The 22,368-nt window shown below is 35.7% G+C and overlaps 1 protein-coding gene across 1 annotated transcript in view; it reads left to right on the top strand.

Moving 5' to 3' along the window:
- NBEAL1 (neurobeachin like 1) overlaps positions 1 to 22,368 on the top strand; it is a 188,425-nt gene that overhangs the window by 144,650 nt on the left and 21,407 nt on the right. Inside the window, exons 42-48 of the mRNA XM_032637277.1 lie at positions 1,944 to 2,084; positions 4,817 to 4,947; positions 11,711 to 11,820; positions 15,034 to 15,151; positions 16,212 to 16,309; positions 18,960 to 19,076; positions 21,529 to 21,618. Of these exons, the coding sequence (XP_032493168.1) occupies positions 1,944 to 2,084; positions 4,817 to 4,947; positions 11,711 to 11,820; positions 15,034 to 15,151; positions 16,212 to 16,309; positions 18,960 to 19,076; positions 21,529 to 21,618 (805 nt within the window). The remainder of the gene's footprint in view (positions 1 to 1,943; positions 2,085 to 4,816; positions 4,948 to 11,710; positions 11,821 to 15,033; positions 15,152 to 16,211; positions 16,310 to 18,959; positions 19,077 to 21,528; positions 21,619 to 22,368) is intronic.

Raw genomic sequence — 22,368 nt, 5'->3', positions numbered from 1 at the left:
TTGTAGATTTATTTGAGGGTTGATGGTACATTATTTTTCCCCCCCCTTTTTGTTTGCAGATCTTCCCCAGGACTTTTTGCAGTGTTTAATATTTGTTGTACTAAATGGAATTTTGCTGTGTATATATTACCCTACTGCCATTAGTCACACTGTTAACATTGTTCCACAGGAAATACTGATCATATAAATTAACTTATTTTATAGATAATCAAAGATACAATTTAAATTTCAATAGTTTATTTTTTTGCATAGGTACAAATGACTTTGACCCGAAAACTTTCTTTATTCTCCTGAATATTAATGACTTCTGTGTAAAAGGAAATTTACCTTAGCTTGATGAACTGATTAGTATTTTGGTTTAAAAATTTCAATGTTTATTGCTTCCAAAAAACTGTTCATTCTTATTTAGATACTATATCCACGAACTCAGATGTCACCATTCAAAACAATTACAGGATCAGTGATAGTTCTTGCAGAATTATTATATATATCCTTTGCTGATAATCTGATTTAGACCTTCTATTCCACCATCTCCTTTTTTTTTCCTTTTTTAAAAAAATTTTATTAGAGTATAGTTGATTTACAATGTATTAGTTTCAGGTATACAGCAAAGTGATTCAGTTATACATATACATACGTTCATTCTTTTTCAGATTCTTTACTCATATAGGTTATCACAGAATATTGAGTAGAGTTCCCCGTGCTATACACATCTCCTTCTTTTACCTTTAGATCATTAGACATTCATTTTTACAATTCTTGACTGACCTTCTATATTTTTTCCATTATCTTGGCCACAAAAGGATGTCTAATTATCACATGCTTTTACAATAAGCAGAAAGATAGAAATAACCTAAATATCTATAAGTAAATAGTTAAATTGTTGTATATTCGTACATCTAATTTTTATAAATACCGTGTACCTGTTAAAAATAGACTATTCAGGGCTTCCCTGGTGGCGCAGTGGTTGGGAGTCCACCTGCCGATGCAGGGGACACGGGTTCATGCCCCGGTCTGGAAGGATCCCACATGCCGCGGAGCGGCTGGGCCCGTGAGCCATGGCCGCTGGCCCTGCGCGTCCGGAGCCTGTGCTCCGCAACGGGAGGGGCCGCAACAGTGAGAGGCCCGCGAACTGCAAAAAAAAAAAAAAAAAGACTATTCAGTCGTTTCGTAAGATTTTTAAAACTTTTTATTGTCGTGTGGTTGATTTACAATGTTGTGTTAGTTGCTGCTGTACAGCAAAGTGAATCAATTATACATATTTTGTAAGATATTAACAGAAAATTGTTAGATGAAAAAATAAGTTGTGAACAATATATAATGTATAGTGGTTTTATATTAAAATATATTTTTATATTAAAATATATATTAATTCATAATTCAGGATTGACACATATTCATCAAAATATTAATGTTAATTATCTCTGGTAAGTGCAATTGTAATTGATTTTAAATTTCTTCATTTTTGGTAGTTTCTCTCTGGTTTCTAATTTATCTATAGTGAATATTATTGCATAATACAAGTGTTCAAAAATCCAATATTAGTGCTATTTTATTGCTCAGAAAAAAATAATAAATTTTTTTTTCATTTATTAACATGACGTGATGATACAAATACATAGTTTCTTTCTTTTTTTTTTTGCGGTACGCGGGCCTCTCACTGTTGTGGCCTCTACCATTGCGGAGCACAGGCTCCGGACACGCAGGCTCAGCGACCATGGCTCACGGGCCTAGCCGCTCTGCGGCATGTGCAATCTTCCCAGACCAGGGCATGAACCCATGTCCCCTCTATCGGCAGGCGGACTCTCAACCACTGCACCACCAGGGAAGCCCACAAATACATACTTTCTTAAAAACTGTGTTTTCAGCCATACAATACAAACATATGTCTTTCTAAGTTAATTTTACTATTGTGGTTATAAAACTTTAGTTTCTTTTTTTAGATATGAAAACTTTGAGGATCCTATGGGAACTATTGATAAATTTCATTATGGTACTCACTATTCAAATTCTGCTGGGGTTATACACTATCTTATTCGTACAGAACCATTCACCACCCTCCACATCCAACTTCAGAGTGGAAGGTATGTTTTGGGTAAATAAGCTATTTTCTTAAGACTGTATGATAGTGTTGAAAACTCTTTGTACTGTTATAGCAGGGCCTTATCTTTTTTTCTCCTCTGTTAGATTTCGATTCATATACTAGCTCCCTAGATAAAAGCAGCCAAACTTGTTTGAGAACAGGTCACTCAAACTGACTTACACAAATGACTTTTAAGGTGAATTCCTTTTTACTGCTATCCAGTGTACTTTTGTGATTTTCAACTGGGTTTAGGAATCTACCAGAGATTTAGAGTTAGAACTGATTTAGACCTTGATCCAAGATGTATCCCAGAGATTCAAACCTAACCAATGCCCATGTAGTCCTCCTAAAAATATTTATTAATCAATAGGAATAAAAATAGGGAGAAATAAGGGCCCTTACATTATTAGTAGCAGCTCAAACAGATCTGTGATGCCATTGTATTATCGTATCACCTGTCAGTGTTATAACTTACCTAACTTTCACATTTTCTTAATGATCCTAAAGAAAGAAACTTTTCCAAGAATCCTCCATTCCCCAATGTATCCTCCAGGAAGCTCTCTACTAACTCCCATTTAGTCTTCATGTTGCCTTATTCTTTACCATTATCATTTTGCCTTTTCTACCCAATGAAAAACTATGTAAACATTGCCTGTTCTACTCTTTCCATGTAAATTTTATCTCTCAAAATTAGCCTGGGTTCCTTATTCCTGTCTTTAGTACACCAAGCCTTGGCTATCAAGGAGAGGCTTTGATCACTACACATCTCCAAATGTTATATTTGTCATGAATGCAGGTAATTTTCCTTCCAGTAAAGTATAACTGGGTCTTTTCAGCTTTTAGTGATTTTATGAATAAATGATTTTTTAAAAAGCTTCAAAAATAGATTCTGTTTGTGCTTCAAGGGACATCATCAAGAAAGTAAAAAAGACAACCAATTCAGTAGGAGAAAATATTTGCAAATTATAGATCTGTTAAGGGACTTGTATCTAGAATATATAAATAATTCTTGCAGTGCAATAATAAAAAGACAAATGACCCAGTTAAAAACTGGACAAAGGGTCTAAATGGACATTTCTCCAAAGAAGATTACAAATTCCCAATAAACACATGATTAACATCATTAGTCATCAGGGAAATTCAAATCAAAACCAAATTGAGATACCTCTTTACCTGCATGAGGATGGCTATAATAAAAAAGACAGATAATACCTACTGTTGATGAGTATGTTGAGAAATTGGAATAATTATGTACTGGCAGTGGGAATGTAAAATGATGCAGACTCTGTGGAAAACAGTCTGGCAGTACTTCAAAAGGTTAAAGATAGAATTACATATTACCCAGCAATTCTACTCCGACGTATATACCCAAGATAACTGAATACATATGTTCATGCAAACACTTGTACACAAATGTACTTAGCAGCATTATTTATAATAGCCAAAATATGGAAACAACAAAAATACCTATCAACTGGTAAAGGAATAAATAAAATGTGGTATACCCATGCAATAAAATATTATCTGGCATGAGTTAATAAAGGGAATGAAAGATTGATATATGCTACAACATAGATGAACCTTGAAAGCAGTACACTGAATAAAATAAGCCAGACACAAAATGCCATATATTGTATGATTTACATAAAATGTCTAAAATAGACAAATCCATAGAGACAGAAAGTAGATTAGTAGTTGCTCAGGGGTGGAGGGAGAGTGACTGCTATTAGACGCAGGGTTTCATTTTGGAGTGATGAAAATGTTCTAAAATTGGTTGTGGTGATGGCTGCACAGCTCTGCATATACTGAAGGCCGTTGAATTGTTCACTTAGAGCGAATTATATGTATGTTAATTATGTATCAGTAAAGCTGTTCTCCCCCTCCCAAACAAAAAGATTTCTTCCATTAAAACTGTACGTCTCCTTCAATTTGAATATACCATTATTAGACTTTATTGATGACACAATCATTGACTATAATTAAATTTAGAGTTCTGCTAAGTTCAGCTCTGCTTCAAAACAAGGTTGCTAGGCATAAAGAGTCATATTAGTCATTAACTGTCACTTAGAAGTCATCATTTATGGAATAAATTCAGGAAAATACTATCAAAGGAGATGAAACAGAAGGGATTTATGCTGTTTGTGATTAGCCAAAACAATAGAATTGCAGCATGACCACGTGAGCTTCTTTCAACTACCATAGGCCCAGGATGGAACTTGAAAATAAAGTTAAAATAAGATAATAGTATATGCAAGTAAAGTATAAAAGCTTTAGCTACAGAACTATTTCCCTAACTCACCCTCTGGTTTTTACCAAAAGAGTTTGTAAAGATACTTAGGTATCAAGGATTAAATCAGCAGCATTTCCATAGATCAGTTAACTATGTATGTCAATACTATAATACTTAGAGTGATATTTAAACTCTGTAATTTAAAAAAATCCAAATAATATTTATTCACTTTCTGTAATAAATTTTACTGATTAAAAGTTATGCCATTTTCATCTATTTTAACTAAGATGATACTAGTGATTAAAATTATAGTATTCAGTTCCTGGCAACAAAATAAGAAAGATTGTCATAAGGAGAGCAACTTGTGTTTTTAGACATTAAAGAGAAAGGTTAAATAAAGAGAAACTAATCATGAGGAAACCTGAAGGAAGATTAAAGGTTTGTTTTAGCCTGTTGTTGCTCTCATTCAGTATTCACTGGTCTCTTTCAATCTCCACATGCAGGTTTGACTGCGCAGATCGACAATTCCATTCCATCCCTGCTACCTGGCAGGCCCTCATGGACAATCCATATGATGTGAAGGAACTTATTCCTGAATTCTTCTATTTCCCAGAATTTTTGGAAAATCAAAATCGTAAGAAATAGGAGATTAAAAATTGGACTAAACAGGTCCCAATGGAGAATCCTGAAAAATATCTTTTAGGACATTTTTGTGATGACCTCTAGATTATTTAAGGTTCATTCTGTCTGTGTATTATTCAGTGACAAGGCTTAAATGATGTTCAGGTACTAGTCTTATCTTCTACGGATAGAAGTGCTACAGTGAATAAGATAAATGAGTCAAATTTGAATTGGTAAGAGAATTTATCAGAGTTTTCAGTTATCAGTGTTTACTAGAGAAGCAAAAAATGGCTAAATGCTATTTCAGCCATAAACCTCCATGCGTTAAAAGTGTTTGAGTTAGATAAGATGAAGATTTATACCAGGGGTCAGCAAACTATAGGTTCATGGGCCAAATCTGTGGGCAGACCCATACGTTTATAAATAAAGTTTTATTGGAATACAACTAGCCAATTCATTTACATAAACTGTGGCTGCTTTCACAGTATAATGGCAGATTTGAGTAACTGCAACAGAAACCATAGGGCTCACAAAGCCAAAAATATTTACTCTTTGACACTTTGTAGAAATTTGCTGACTACTTTTACAGCAGAAGACAGGAGGCAAGTTGAAAAAAATGACTGGGTATAAGTTACCACAATATTTGAAAAACCATATTATGTTTTTGAAGAAAAGAATCATAGAGTGAAATATGGTCTTTAAAAATGTCCAAATACTTTTTCTATGAGGTAGTTTAGATTTATTTTAAGTACAAATAAGGAAATTGGCAAGGTTCTTACTACTGGTGTTCTTTAGGGAAATTCCAGTGTCAAAGGGCTGTTACAACTTCTTTTTCCTCCCTCAGCACGTAATGTTAATGTTTGACCCTTTGCTTTCTCGGTAGAATTGTTTGTCCTGCTGGTGAAAGCATATCCAGGACTTCATGACCTTCAATTGTTCACTCTGGGGCAGGTTGTTGGAGGCAAGGCATCTAATTCTCAGAGTAAGGCAGTTAGAAGTGGTCACCTTCAGAAAATCAGATGCAACTGTTGACTAAGTGTGATCCTAGACTCTAAGTCAGCCAGAGGATTCGAGTCTTCTAAAGCAGGGTATCTGGGATAGCAGGAATAAGCAGATTAAATTTGGATACAGAATTTAAGGTTTGCCTAGCTTGACAATTACTCACATTCACCACAGCTAGTTGCTGTCTTGTACTACTGTCCTGGTGGCCTCCATTTCTAATTATACATTGCCTCTTTATTTGAAATGAGCTGGGTAGGACAAAGCAAAGTATGTTAGAATGACAACAAATATGAATAAAACCAACTCAAAATTGTGCAAGCAAGAAAATTTTAGTACTTTCCATAATAAAAGTCCTGAGATATGGTAACTTAACAACATCATCAAAGCCATGTTCTTTCTGTATTTTTACTCTGCTGGTCTGGGTGTTTTGGCTTTGTTCTTGGCTAGTTACTGTCATGATTACAAATAACTAAAGCAATTCTAGGCATCATAGGCAGATACAACAGTGTCTTAGAAAGAAGTGGGACTTTTAATTCTTTGTGTCCTTTTTTTTTTAACATCTTTATTGGAGTATAATTGCTTTACAATGGTGTGTTAGTTTCTGCTTTATAACAAAGTGAATCAGTTATACATATACATATGTTCCCATATCTCTTCCCTCTTGCGTCTCCCTCCCTCCCACCATTCCCATCCCACCCCTCTAGGTGGTCACAAACCACCTAGCTGATCTCTGTGTGCTATGTGCCTACTTCCCACTAGCTATCTATTTTACGTTTGGTAGTGTATATATGTCCATGCCACTCTCTCACTTTGTCCCAACTTACCCTTCCCCTCCCCATATCCTCAAGTCCATGCTCTAGTAGGTCTGTGTCTTTATTCCCGTCTTACCCCTAGGTTCTTCATGACCTTTTTTTTTTTCTTCTTAGATTCCATATATATGTGTTAGCATACGGTATTTGTTTTTCTCTTTCTGACTTACTTCATTCTGTATGACAGACTCTAGGTCCATCCACCTCACTACAAATAACTCAGTTTCGTTTCTTTTTATGGCTGAGTAATAGTCCATTGTATATATGTGCCACATCTTCTTTATCCATTCATCTGTTGATGGACACTTAGGTTGCTTCCATGTCCTGGCTATTATTGTAAATAGAGCTGCAATGAACATTTTGGTACATACCCTTTTTGAATTATGGTTTTCTCAGGGTATGTGCCTAGTAGTGGGATTGCTGGGTCCTATGGTAGTTCTATTTTTAGTTTTTTAAGGAACCTCCATACTGTTCTCCATAGTGGCTGTATCAATTTACATTCCCACCAGCAGTGCAAGAGTGTTCCCTTTTCTCCACATCCTCTCCAGCATTTATTGTTTCTAGATTTTTTTGATGATGGCCATTCTGACTGGTGTGACATGATATCTCATTGTAGTTTTGATTTGCATTTCTCTAATGATTAATGATGTTGAGCATTCTTTCATGTGTTTGTTGGCAATCTGTATATCTTCTTTGGAGAAATGTCTATTTAGGTCTTCTGCCCATTTTTGGATTGGGTTGTTTGTTTTTTTGTTATTGAGCTGCATGAGCTGCTTGTAAATTTTGGTGATGAATCCTGTGTCAGTTGCTTCATTTGCAAATATTTTCTCCCATTCTGAGGGCTGTCTTTTCGTTTTGTTTATGGTTTCCTTTGCTGTGCAAAAACTTTGAAGTTTCATTAGGTCCAATTTGTTTATTTTTGTTTTTATTTCCATTTCTCTAGGAGGTGGGTCAAAAAGGATCTTGCTGTGATTTATGTCAGAGTGTTCCACCTATGTTTTCCACTAAGAGTCTGATGGTGTCTGGCCTTACATTTAGGTCTTTAATCCATTTTGAGTTTATTTTTGTGTATGGTGTTAGGGAGTGTTCTAATTTCATACTTTTATGTGTAGCTGTCCAGTTTTCCCAGCAACACTTATTGAAGAGGCTGTCTTTTCTCCACCATATATTCTTGCCTCCTTTATCAAATATAAGGTGACCATATGTGCATGGGTTTATCTCTGGGCTCTCTATCCTGTTCCATTGACCTGTATTTCTGTTTTTGTGCCAGTACCATCCTGTCTTGATTACTGTAGCTTTGTAGTATAGTCTGAAGTCAGGGAGCCTGAATCCTCCAGCTCCATTTTTCGTTCTCAAGATTGCTTTGGCTATTCGGGGTCTTTTGTGTTTCCATACAAGTTGTGGAATTTTTTGTTCTAGTTCTGTGAAAAATGCCATTGGTAGTTTGATAGGGATTGCATTGAATCTGTAGATTGCTTTGGGTAGTATAGTCATTTTCACAATGTTGATTCTTCCAATCCAAGAACATGGTATATCTCTCCATCTATTTGTATCATCTTTAATTTCTTTCATCAGTGTTTTGTATTTTTTTACATATAGGTCTTTTGTCTCCTTAGGTAGGTTTATTCCTAGATATTTTATTCTTTTTGTTGCAATGGTAAATGGGAGTGTTTTCTTAATTTCACTTTCAGATTTTTCATCACTAGTGTATAAGAATGCCAGAGATTGCTGTGCATTAATTTTGCATCCTGCTGCTTTACCAAATTTATTGATTAGCTCTAGTAGTTTTCTGGTAGCATCTTTAGGATTCTCTGTGTATAGTATCATGTCATCTGCAAACAGTGACAGCTTTACTACTTCTTTTCCAATTTGGATTCCTTTTATTTCCTTTTCTTCTCTGGTTGCTGTGGCTAAAACTTCCAAAACTATGTTGAATAAGAGTGGTGAGAGTGGGCAACCTTGTCTTTTTCCTGATCTTAGTGGGAATGGTTTCAGTTTTTCACCATTGAGGACGATGTTGGCTGTGGGTTTGTCATATATGGCCTTTATTATGTTGAGGGAAGTTCCCGCTGTGCCTGCTTTCTGCAGGGTTTTTATCATAAATGCGTGTGGAATTTTGTCGAAAGCTTTCTCTGCACCTATTGAGATGATCATATGATTTTTCTCCTTCAGTTTGTTAATATGGTATATCACATTGATTGATTTGCGTATATTGAAGAATCCTTGCATTCCTGGAATAAACGCCACTTGATCATGGTTTATGATCCTTTTAATGTGCTGTTGAAATCTATTTGCTAGTATTTTGTTGAGGATTTTTGCATCTATGGTCATCAGTGATATTCACCTGTAGTTTTCTTTCTTTGTGACATCTTTGTCTGGTTTTGGTATCAGGGTGATGGTGGCCTCGTAGAATGAGTTTGGGAGTGTTCCTCCCTGTGCTATGTTTTGGAAGAGTTTGAGAAGTATAGGTGTTAGCTCTTCTGTAAATGTTTGATAGAATTCACCTGTGAAGCCATCGGGTCCTGGGCTTTTGTTTGTTGGAAGATTTTTTTTTTTTTTTTTTTTGCGGTACGCAGGCCTCTCACTGTCGTGGCCTCTCCCGTTGTGGAGCCAGGCTCCGGACACGCAGGCTCAGCGGCCATGGCTCATGGGCCTAGCCGCTCCACGGCATGTGGGATCTTCCCGGACCGGGGCACGAACCCCTGTCCCCTGCATCAGCAGGCTGACTCTCAACCACTGCACCACCAGGGAAGCCCCTGTTGGAAGATTTTTAATCACAGTTTCAGTTTCAGTGCTTGTGATTGGTCTGTTCATATGTTCTGTTTCTTCCTGGTTCTGTCTCGGCAGGTTGTGCATTTCTAAGAATTTGTCCATTTCTTCCAGGTTGTCCATTTTATTGGCATAGAGTTGCTTGTAGTAATCTCTCATGATCCTTTGTATTTCTGCAATGTCAGTTGTTACTTCTCCTTTTTCATTTCTAATTCTATTGATTTGAGTCTTCTCCCTTTTTTTCTTGATGAGTCTGGCTAATGGTTTATCAATTTTGTTTATTTTCTCAAAGAACCAGCTTTTAGTTTTATTGATCTTTGCTATCGTTTCCTTCATTTCTTTTTCATTTATTTCTGATCTGATCTTTATGATTTGTTTCCTTCTGCTGACTTTGGGGTTTTTTTGTTCTTCTTTCTCTGATTGCTTTAGGTGCAAGGTTAGGTTGTTTATTTGAGATGTTTCCTGTTTCTTAAGGTAGGCTTGTATAGCTATAAACTTCCCTCTTAGAACTGCTTTTGCTGCATCCCATAGGTTTTGGGTCGTCATGTCTCTGTTGTCTTTTGTTTCTAGGTATTTTTTGATTTCCTCTTTGATTTCTTCTGTGATCATTTTGTTATTAAGTAGTGTATTGTTTAGCCTCCATGTGTTTGTATATTTTACAGATCTTTTCCTGTAATTGATATCTAGTCTCTTAGCGTTGTGGTCAGAAAAGATACTTGATCTGATTTCAGTTTTCTTAAATTTACCAAGGCTATATTTGTGACCCAAGATATGTGTCCTTTCTTTTTTTTTTTCTTTGCGGTATGCGGGCCTTTCACTGTTGTGGCCTCTGCCGTTGCGGAGCGCAGGCTCTGGACGCGCAAGCTCAGCAGCCTTGACTCACGAGCCCAGCTGCTCTGCAGCATATGGGATCACCCCAACCTGGGCACGAACCCGTGTCTCCTGCATCAGCAGGCGGACTCTCAACCACTGCGCCACCAGGGAAGCCCTGTCCTTTCTTAAATTTGAGAAACCCTTTCTCATAATCTTCCTTCACTGTCCAGAGCTGGGTCATATACCAACCCCTATGCCAGTCACCTACAAGAAGCATGAAATATAAGACAGGATGGACACTTGAATTAAAGCAAGGTTCTTCTATCAGATAAGGAGGAATGGCTATCAGGTGGCCAACAATATCTGCTATACAATAGTTCGGTTAAGGCCACACACCCTGTGCATCCTATCATTCTGTGACACTTGAACCTGTCTTCAGCTTTAAGGACACACTGATATTTTTAGGCAGCATCTTTAATGAAGGTCTTTTGTGTTAACACTTTTCACTTTCCGCACTGTATGAATAAGAAAATCTCATCTTTGGGACAATTTTGTCAAAAGTACTGTGTTCTAACTAGAATGAGCAAATCTTTATTATGTCAGTATCTACTTAAAATAGTGGTATATAAATATATTGTTTTTCCATAACACAAACAAGTCATTTTAAGTTGTAAGTTACACCAAGAAGCTCTAAGGAGCTCTATTTTGTAAATTAACCATTAGAAGGACTATGTTAATTATTTTTAATGTAAGAAGAATGCTTACTGTTGCATTTTTGTTCAGGTTAAGGGTTTTGGTCATAATTATAATTTCCTCCACTTTTTTCAGCAAAAAATAAACGATTATCTGATTTATCTTCTAATAACTAATTTTAAACTATCTTATTTTCATTTACCTTTTTAATCAACTGATAAAATGCATTCCAATAAATAAGAATTATTTTTACCTGTTCAATAAGTTTATATCAAGAAGGGCACTTGATGGGGGGGAGGGATAGATTGGGAGTTTGCATTTGACATGTACACAGGGCTATATTTAAAATACATAGCCAACAAGGACCTGCTGTATATATAGCACAGGGAACTCTGCTCAATACTCTAATAACCTTAATGGGAAAAGAATTTGAAAAAGAATAGATACATGTATATGTATGGCTGAGTTGCTTTGCTGTGCATGTGAAGCTAACAGGGCATTGTTGATCAACTATATTCCAATATAAAATAAAAATTTTAAAAAAAGGGAAAGGAACTTGATTCGCACCTTTTACTCTTAATAAAAGAAGAAGAGCATTCAGTTTTGCTAAGTAATGTACCCTTTTATTTGTTTTACTTGATTTATTTAAATCTAAAATGATTTGATACGTTTATCTTTTACATGTCTTAGAATTTAACTTGGGTCGTCTGCAAGTTTCCAGAGAACTAGTAAATGATGTCATTCTCCCCAAGTGGGCTAAGTCAGCTGAAGATTTCATCTATAAACATAGGAAAGCTCTGGTAAGATTTTTGTGTTTAGTTATTAGACAATCAATAAGATAAAGATCTATGTGTTTTCCAGAGGATGATGAAATAAAGTATATCTATTATTTTCCTGGATTAATTTGTAATCTATTATATGTGCTGTTTTAGAAAGTATAATATAGTAATTTATTTTGAGGTTATGGATCTTCTGATATAGTGAGACTATACAGTCCCATGGATGTATGCAAAAAAATTTTTTTTCACTTCTATGAGATACCTACCTATTGTATGTGAACCTATTTTGGTCATAGTTTGATTTTCACAGTTCCCACATTTGTTTCAAATCTAACAAGAATAAGTATATATTTTTTTCCTCTGAAGGATTCCAGTAAGTTTTTAATTAGACAGCGAAATAAATCCTAAATGCCACTTAAAAATTTTACTAGTTTTTTAGCTAAATTTCCATTTTGGAATTGAAGGACTAGTGAGAGTTAGTTTAATGTTGCTATTGTGTTATTATCTTGCAGATAATGCTTTTTTCCCCCACAAGAGCCTACTTAGCTTTCTATCTAAACTGAAATGTTACAGATTCTGAAACTAAATAGGCCGGTACTTGGAAACATTCCTTGTCATTAGTACATAGTTAGTCAAGTTTACAAAATTCAGGATTACATTTTAACATTTGTAAGCAATAACCCCATGCATGAATAAGGAATTGGGAAAAAATAAAACAACTCTGAAAAATAATCTGTTATTTTTTAACTAGGCAGGAACTTCTCAGATGCTTCCTTCTGTGTTATCTATGACAGTAAGTAGGGGTCCAGGATTTTAGGAAGACATACTCCTCATTAATAAGAGGTTAGAAGTTTGTGTTTCAGTTACGTATTGCCGTGTAACAAACTATCCCAAAACTTAGTGGCTTAAAACTATAGCCATTTTATTATTTCTCACGCTTATGTGAGTTGACTTGCCTCAACTGGGCAGTTCTTCTGATCTTGCTTAAGGTTCTCATCCCCTTGCAGTCATATGGCAGCTAAGGTTGGAGTCCTCTGGAGGCTGCCTTGAGACACTGGGATGCTGACTTTTCTCCCTCTCCCTGTAGTCTCAGGATATCTCCTCTTCATGTGGTCTCTCTAACTGATTAGCCAGACTTCTTACCTGGCAGCTCAAGGCCCCCCAGGAATGCAAAAGTGGAAGCTTCTAGGCTTTCTTGAGGCCTAAGGCTGTGAACTGTCACAGTATCACTTCTGCCTTCTTGTCATGGTTAAATAGTAACAGGATGAGTGCAGATTCCAGAGGAAAGAAAGTAAACTCCATCTCTTAATGGTTGGAGTGAGAAAGAATTTGCAGCTATCTTTAATCCACCATTCACAGGCTGCCCTCTGGCCACAAAGTATTTACATTCCTTCTACATGCAAAATGTACATACTTCCTCTCAAGACCTTCCCACGGTCTCAGCTCATTAAGGCAGGGTTCTGCAGACTTTTTCTGTAAAGGACCAGCTAGTAAATATTTTCATTAGCTGTAAAGTTAGTCTGTGTTGAAATTCTGCCATTGTAGTGCAAAAGAAAATGGGGGTATGGCTGTGTTCTGCTCATCTACAAATCTGGCTGCTAGTAAGGTTTGGCCCACAAACAGTAGTTTGCTGATCCTTGCATAAAGGCATGAGGCCTGAAGTCCAGAATCTTACTAGTCATCTAAATCAAATCCATGTGTGGATGAAACTACTCCAGTGTCTCCTCTTGTATCTGAAGACTGAAGTAAGGAGACAAGTTATCTGCCCCCCATGTAACAGTGGTGTAACAAGGACAGGAAAACTATAATAGACACTAACATTCAAAAGGAAGCGAGAAAACAGAGGCACCTAGCCTCTTGTTTATATTCCAGCAGGGACATGTTCTCAGTTACTTTACTAGGGCCCAGTGCTATTCCCTGATATTGGTTCTCCATGGATCTTTTTGTTCTACCCTTAGGCTCTTGGCTTTTCATTCTGAGCCATTCTTTATCATAAAAACTAAAACAAAAAAACATTGTTTGCAAGAGTATCTTTGCAAGCCTCTTTCCTAACCATGATAAGCTGGAAGCCAAAGTCTCTTTTATTTTTTGAACAGTTTTTAACTTTTTCAGCTTGAATTAATGCAGTTTCTTTTAAAATGTTATGGGTTTCTTATGCATCAACTCTGTTGGGCAAAAACCATTCCACATTACTTTACGAGATAGTTCATTAACTCCTTTGGGCTGAGTGGAAGGCTACAATGGGAAAATGTTCTTAAGGTTAAGATGCTCTATTGTCTAGTTAGGTGGGTCTGTGACACACAACCTAAAATCTTTGAGATCTCAGCAGATTGTTTTTTAGCCACACTCCTGATCTAAACTTTTGCCCAAGGCCATATTTTACTGGAAACATTCTGATTTAAGCATTAACTTAGACCATTTCTCACTTTGAGAGTCTTTGCTTTCTAGTGATCCTGGAAATGAGAAATAATTTTTGTGCCCAGCAAGACCCAGCTCCTTTATATACTTTTAAAATTATGCTTAAAACCCAAACAGTTCATTTTTAAAACTCATCCTTGCTCCTCCCACACATAATCACAGGCAGCTAAAAGAAGCCAATTAGCATTTAAAAACATTCTGCCTGGAAATCTCTGTCCCCAGATCCAAGAGTTCATTAGGTACCCTTTCTATCTTTCATGTAACGAAAACATGAGTTCCCTTTTCTCCTGTCTCCAATAACAATTTTCTTAGGGTCTTTCAACTCCTCACTAACAGGCTCCTGGTTCTTTAAGCTTCTGCCTGCCACCAAGTTCACCTCTTAGTTGGCGGTGTGGGGGTGTGTGGAGGGAGTGATTTTTCAGCTATCTTCAGTCCACCCCAGTGCGGTTTCCTTGTTTCCTTGAATTGAATTTCTGGACTATTTCAGTGGAATTTTCACAACAAAGATGTATTCCACAGCTATCATTAATTTTTTAGTTGTTCTTATTTGGACTATAAGGATATTTGTTATTTTCTTCACCCATTAGTTAGGAGATGTATATGTAGTAAATATTAATAAATATGTCTACATTTTACTAGATAGAATATAGTCAAATTGGATCAATGTTTAACATGATTTTGAGATAATTTTATTTACAGTGATAAGATTTGTGTGTGGAAATGCTTAAAATGCTCTTATTTTTTTAAAGGACCTATCATTACGTTGTAGTTGGAAGGTATCTCTATATTAATTGCTAAATTTGTTTTTTTTTCTAGGAGTCTGAATATGTTTCTGCTCATCTTCATGAATGGATAGATCTGATTTTTGGCTATAAACAGAGGGGGCCAGCTGCAGTGGAGGCACTCAATGTTTTCTATTACTGTAGTTATGAAGGTATAAGCCTATACTTTTTCTCTTTTGTTAATAAAAAATATTATTTAATATGTGTTTATACATGGTATTTTTGGCATAACTATTTAACACAAGAAAGACTACATTTAAAAATAATTTTAGTTATCTTTTCTATTTGAAAGGCTGCTGCTTTTTAAAAAAATAGTAGTTAAAATGTCAATTATTGATGGCATAAAAGATTTTGATCTCTGGCCATATGTATCCTATTCAGTTGGGTCTGAGTATTCTGTATTAAATTGTTAGCAGACATTAAATAAGAGTTTTTAAAATTAAAATAACAAATTCTTCCAATGATAAGAAGATGACAGTATTCTAATGTTTAGCTCTGGATCAAGAACATTTTCTGAAGGCATTGAAAGGCTTAAGAAGGAGTTCTTTCCTAATCCTTCCATAGAGCTAATAGTTCTAAAGATTATAAATAGTGTGAAGTTTTATGAATTTGAGCAGAACCCACATGACTTTTGGTAAATAGACAAGCATGTTTTTACCTTGCTGTATTCATTTGATAACAGTTTTGTAGGAAGGTAGTATAGCATGGTGGTTAGGAGCATAGTCTTTGAAATCAGACTTTACCTAGTTTGGTCAATTACTAGCTATGTAACAATAGGGATTAAGTATGGCTGGTATAATCAGTTAGCCAGAATATCACCTTGCCCAACTTTTGTTAGATAAACTAATTTATAGCAGTAATTTTGTGTGGTTATTATACTTGTTTCAGCTTAACTATCGTGAAGAAAGCAATCAGGTGTACTATGAGTATAGTGTGCATTTTTATAAGAGAAACTTTTATAGACTACCAGTTAACTTTTGTTTAAAATATTTTAGTTCTAAACAGTGGGTGGAATTTATTTTTGTACATATTTAATATCTGAAGCTTTACTGATTTTTTAAAAGTTATCTCTTTACAGTAGTTTTATAAATTGATGAATGGAATAATATTTTGTTGAAAATATACTAATCAGTCTCTGATATGTTAAACAGTTGTGTGGCTTGCTGATTTGTTTTCGCTCTATAGTGAATTGACTACTTCTCTTGGTTTTAGGAGCTGTGGATCTGGATGCCTTAACAGATGAGAAGGAAAGAAAAGCCTTAGAAGGGATGATTAACAGTTTTGGGCAAACACCTTGTCAACTGTTAAAGGTAAAGCATAAAAGTTATTGATTACCAAAGTCCAGAATTTAATTTCTAAGGAATAGTACTACCAATAATTTTCAAGGTTTTTAATGATTTAAAACCTAATTTCAGAATTATCTAGAATTTGGAAAAAATTATACTGTCACTTTAAAAATAAATAGATTTAAATGATTGTTCCTATTTTTTTAAATTAATATATTAATTTATTTATTTTTGGCTGTGTTGGGTCTTCCATTTCTGTGCGAGGGCTTTCTCTAGTTGCGGCAAGCGACGGCCACTCTTCATCGCGGTGCGCGGGCCTTTCACTGTTGTGGCCTCTTGTTGCGGGGCACAGGCTCCAGACATGCAGGCTCAGTAGTTGTTGCTCACGGGCCTAGTTGCTCCGCAGCATGTGGGATCTTCCCAGACCAGGGCTTGAACCCGTGTCCCCTGCATTGACAGACAGATTCTCAACCACTGCGCCACCAGGGAAGCCCATGATTGTTCCTATTTTGAATGTCAAAATATTGCAGTCAAAATCCACATATTCAGTCAATTCGTCTTAAGTCACAAAGGATTTATATTTACTCAGAAAGCCAATCACATTTATTTTGTTGTTTCTGGGAAAGGAAAAGGTGAGGTTGAAGGCCCCTGTCAGGTGAGCCTTCCTCCCTCCTTTATTAAATGGAGAAGTAGCTCTAACTGAGTACCAGTTAGGTTATACCATTAAAGCTGTTCTAATACTGGGACTCATTGCATGTATAAGACTTTTAGTAGCTGACATCTGCCCCCAAAGTGTTCTTATCATCCAGAGCCCAAACCCAGTCCTAAAAATCAAATTGCAGAATATATAAAATCGAAGTATAGATATTACTGTATTTCTTTTCCCATCCTAGTATCTGAAGTTAAATTATTGTCTTCCTGATTGCATACAGCTTTGGATTCATAGAAGTTAATCCAATATTAGCTTGCAAAGACGTCTTGATCTTTGTTAGTATATGAATTTGGAAATAAGGAATACATAATAATATACCATTTATTAAGTTGATACTTTCCTATGCAAGCACTGTGCTAAGTGATATACCTAACTTCACAGTAAATATTCAATTATCCTTACTTTTTACATGATGAAGCCGTATTTCATAGAAATTAATACCTAGCCTACAACACCTGAGAAAAGTCAAATACTTTTTTCCAACTTTATACAACTAGAATGTGACTGGGACAGAATTTGGATGCATGATCATCTAACTCCAAATCCTTTCTTCCATGCCATGTTTCCTCTGAATTAATAGCTGTAAGCCCCCTTGTTGAACTTGTAGATCATTTTTCCATTCTTATGGGCTGTTATTTATATCCTAATTATGACACTTCCACCTTAGTTAGTTGTATATTTATTCATTTGCCTCACTATATTATAATATGTTAAAGGCGGCAACTTTTTAAAAATCATTTTTGTATCTTTCTTGCATATAGTTTGTGGGCAGTAAGTATTTGTTGAACTGAAATCTCCACAGCTATAGCAGCAACAGTATATCTAAACTCTGGCTTATAGATGAACTTCTGTTAATTCAGTTATCAGACCAAGATTTATAATTGTTACTATTCCTTAGCAACAGTTTGAATCCTCCAACATTGATTTTTGCAGAATACTCATATTTGAAATCAGTCTTTATTCCTTACCTGCTGATAGTCAGAAGGCAAAAGTAACAGAATAAAACACAACACTTCATTGGACTTTGAAATAGATTCTATAATATTTTTGCAGCAGCTTTACTTTTTTTTTTTTTTTTTTACAAGGGCAGTGCTAATTAGTTTTTAAGATAAAAAAATGACATAAAAATCAGCTTTTGATTTCAAATAAAGTGAATAATACTCACATGGATAATTCAGAGATAAATATTGAATTAGAGCTGTCAAATCTGTTTCCCATAATCTAATATTTTGCAATGGAGATAGAATCCTCTTTAGCTAGATTTCTATTCTGCATTTTAACTGTGGCATTGGAATATTAATTTGACTTGTAATTTTCTTCTCATTTAAAAAGGTGATAATATCTTTTGTTTCTGACATTAAAGGTAAGGAATAATAATAACTTATTTGAAAAGCAATGCAGTAATATCTATAATTTGATTCTGAGAATATTGACATTCAAATCTTATTTCAGGAATTAAAGATTCACCCATATTATAAATTTTTACTTTTGAATAATGTATTTAATTTTACCAAACATACACATAAGCATGTACCATATTTATGATACTTTTCTATGTGTTGAAAATCCAAAAATGAATATGACTTATTTTCTGACTTTAAGGTACCTATTGTCTAGTTGGGAAAGACCATAACCAACTATATGTAATACAACATAGAAAGAAATAAGTACTAAATAAAATACTAAATAATGTAGTGTGCTGAGAAAAATAATAGAATAGTTAATTCTGCCTTAGAGATTGAAGGGAGAGATCAGTATGAAAAACTTTAAAGTAGACGTAGGGTTTCTCTAGGAATGAAGAGGGCCCGAACTCTGCCAAGGAAATTGAGCAAAAGCCAGGAGTTGTCAATAGTGCATGGTATGTAATCCATCATAGCTAGAGTCTGGTATATATGAAGGAATATAGTGAGAGATGTTTTAATGTAATTATGGAATTATTTTTTTCTTAATTTTTTTTTGAAGGAACCACACCCTTCTAGATTATCAGCAGAGGAAGCAGTGCAGAAGCAAACCAAAACAGACACTTCAACCTTTAACTTATTTCAATACCTCCCTGAACTCAAGTCATTTTTTATAGAGGTAATATCCAACTTGATAATATCAAAGGATTTTCTCTGTGATTTCTGTACACTTCATTGTTCCTTTTGTTCTTTAATGGAGAGGGTGGATTTTAATACTTAATCCAAAATGGTAAATAATACTTCAGTAATATGTTCTTAGATTTTTTAAAACAACCTTGTTGAAAGCTTTTGTTTGCTGCTGTAATGTTTGTTTTGGCTTTCTTTCTTCCAACCTCACGTTCTCCCGAAGGAAACATAAAGAGGAAGAATAATTTGACTTAAATTGCTTTTTGTGTCAGTTGAGATGATATATAGAGGAAGTCTAAAATAACTTTTAATTACAGTGTCTACTCACATATAAAATATGGCCCATGAGTCAGATTGTTAATTGATGATGTCAGAAGGAATAGTCAAGTGGAGCAAGATAGATAGTTAATGCTCTTCTTGAAAGAGTACCTTCAAATTCACATGTTTAAATATACATATTGAATTACAGTTGATTCTTGAACAACACAGGTTTGAACAGTGTGGGTCCACTTATACATGGATTTTTTTTCAATAGTAAATACTACAGTACTACATAATCTGGGATTGGTTGAATTTTGGGTGCAGAACTGCAGATAAGGAAGAAGCGCAGATACAGAGGGCTGACTATAAATTATATAATAATGCATGGAGGGTTGGTGTCCCAAACCCCTGAGTTGTTCAAGGGTCAGCTGTTCTTTGAATAGTTCAGAATGTGAATATGAAATGCATTAATACCTATAAATTTGGTTAGGACAGATAATATTAACTCTTTTGGAAGAATACAAAATGATAAAAAGTTACTAAGAATAGATTGGAGATGTGCATAGAACAAGGAATAACTCTCATGCCATACAGCAAACGGTGGTAAATGTTTTCTTAAAGGGCCAGATCGTAAATATTTTGGACTTTGTACCTACATATCATTTGAAGGTGCTTAATTCTTCCAGTAATGAAATGTGACAACATGATTTTGTCTCCCAAGGAAGCTCATTAGAGACTCAGCTCTGCCTAGCACATTCCAAAATTCTAGACTCCCAAAAGAAAAGCCTGTATTCAGACGATTGTTTGCACAAATAGTCTAGGCATAGTGAGCCACGTGTATTATTGAAGACAAGTTTTATATCAGTGTAAGGATGTTTTTGCCTGCCAAGTTCCCTGATGCCAGGCAATGGCCAACCTTGCAAGCAGCCTTTCTAAGGTGAGCAGTCTCAGTCCTGCTATGTTAACTTTTGGCTACACCTAGGGCAACCCACAAAACCCTATTTGACCCCTAAAATGATGGACATGTAATAAGATATTATGTAATGCTGATAAAAGTATTTTCATCATATCTAATCATTTGTGGCATTGTTTTTTATAGTACAATACATTCTGAGTTCTGTCTGCAGATGCAATGGCATTTGCCCCTCTCTGCACCCACCCCAAGTCACAGGGTAGCTTTCCTCAGGGCCAGTGTCTGGAGCAGGATTAAGAACACAATAGATATCCTTGGGTACCAATAATGGTTAATCCCTTTTCATCATCATACAAGAAGGTGTTTCCCACTCATTCATATGAAAAGAGAAGGCCTCTTTTAGTTCTCTTCCTAGGTATTAAAATGGTGAAGAAAATTGACGTAGCAGTGAAAGCAAAGGGCTTATTAAATGGTTTTCTTCAGATACCATTTCCATTTATGCTGTTTCAATGTCAATTGTCTTCTCTTGATTAATTCACAGTATGAAGAGGAAAGATATGCATTAACTTCATGTGGTTATACATCATTATTTAGTTCATATAAGGCTCTTAGAAAAGCACCTGGCACATCGTATGTACCCTCTAATGTTAGGTTATAATTTATCTAATAAATGTTAGGTGTAATTTATAAACTCTTGTCACATCAGAAAACTTACTTCAAATCGTTTTTCTCTTTCACACTGTAATAAGATAATGGTGGATGTTTTCTGAGGACTGTCTTTATTTTCTGGTCCTTTGTTGTAGCTTTCAGGAAGGGCCTCAGGTAATGGAATAGATCTATTTTTTGAAAGTTAAACCCAAAAGGAAAATTCCATAAAATATAACTAGTTTTCCCATTTCACTTATTTGAGAAATGTTTTCTTATATGGTCTGTATTTTCTACTTTATATTCATGTCAGTACAGCATGGGAAAAGGAAAGGTTTTTAAATCACTGGCTGTTTTAAATGGTTGACACTCCTTGAAATCTACATCCTTGTTTAATAGCAGCATAGTGGAATACAAGAGGTGATGGGTTTCAGAACTTTCAAGTCTGCCATTCAAATATGGTATATAATTCCTTTCCTATACTTAAAATTAAGTGATGATATGTTTTGATAGAGTACAAGGCTATATCTCAGGGTTTATCTTTAAAGAAATAGAAGTTTTCAATAATTTTTACCTAATAAAGATAGTAGAACCAGCCACTAAACCTCTGTCCTTTATTTTATAGGGAATTAGTGATGGTATTCCACTAATAAAGGCCATTGTCCCCAAAAATCAGTCTCGTTCTTTTATTTCACAAGGCAGTCCTGAGTTACTGGTAAGTTGATTTATACCTTTTCACACTGCCATGTTTATATCCATTACAACTTATGAAAAAATTGAGAAAATAAAAAAATTTTTTAAGTCTTTTTTAAAAGCATAGGTAAGGGAATTCCCTGGATGTCCAGTGGTTAGGGCTCCACACTTCCACTGCAGGGGGCCTGAGTTCGATCCCTGGTAGCCTGGTGGGGGAACGAAGATCCCACATGCTGCACAGCACGGCCAAAAAAAAGAGAAAATTTTAAAATAGAATTAATTTGACCAAGTATAAAAATGTATCTTTTAGGGGCTTCCCTGGTGGCCCTGGTCCGGGAGGATCCCACATGCCGTGGAGCGGCTGGACCCGTGGGCCATGGCTGCTGAGCCTGCATGTCCCGAGCCTGTGCTCCGCAACGGGAGAGGCCGCAACAGTTAGAGGCCCGCGTACCTCCCCCCCACCAAAAAAAAAAGTATCTCTTATTTACAGAGCTTTTAAGTAGTTCTGTAATCCTTTTTTTTAAAAATAAATTTATTTATTTATGGCTGCATTGGGTCTTGATTGCTGTGCGCGGGCTTTCTCTAGTTGCAGTGAGCGGGGGCTACTCTTTGTTGTGGTGCGCAGGCTTCTCACTGCGGTGGCTTCTCTTGTTGTGGAGCACAGGCTCTAGGTGTGCAGGCTTCAGTAGTTGTGGTACGTGGGCTCAGTAGTTGTGACGCACGAGCTTAGTTGCTCCGTGGCACGTGGGATCTTCCTGGACCAGGGCTCGAA

The sequence above is a fragment of the Phocoena sinus genome, chromosome 7 (assembly GCF_008692025.1).
Source record: "Phocoena sinus isolate mPhoSin1 chromosome 7, mPhoSin1.pri, whole genome shotgun sequence".
NCBI classification, from domain to species: Eukaryota; Metazoa; Chordata; class Mammalia; order Artiodactyla; family Phocoenidae; genus Phocoena; species Phocoena sinus.
The sequence above is the reverse complement of the archived record's forward strand: the minus strand, read 5'-3'. Positions and strand labels throughout refer to the sequence as shown.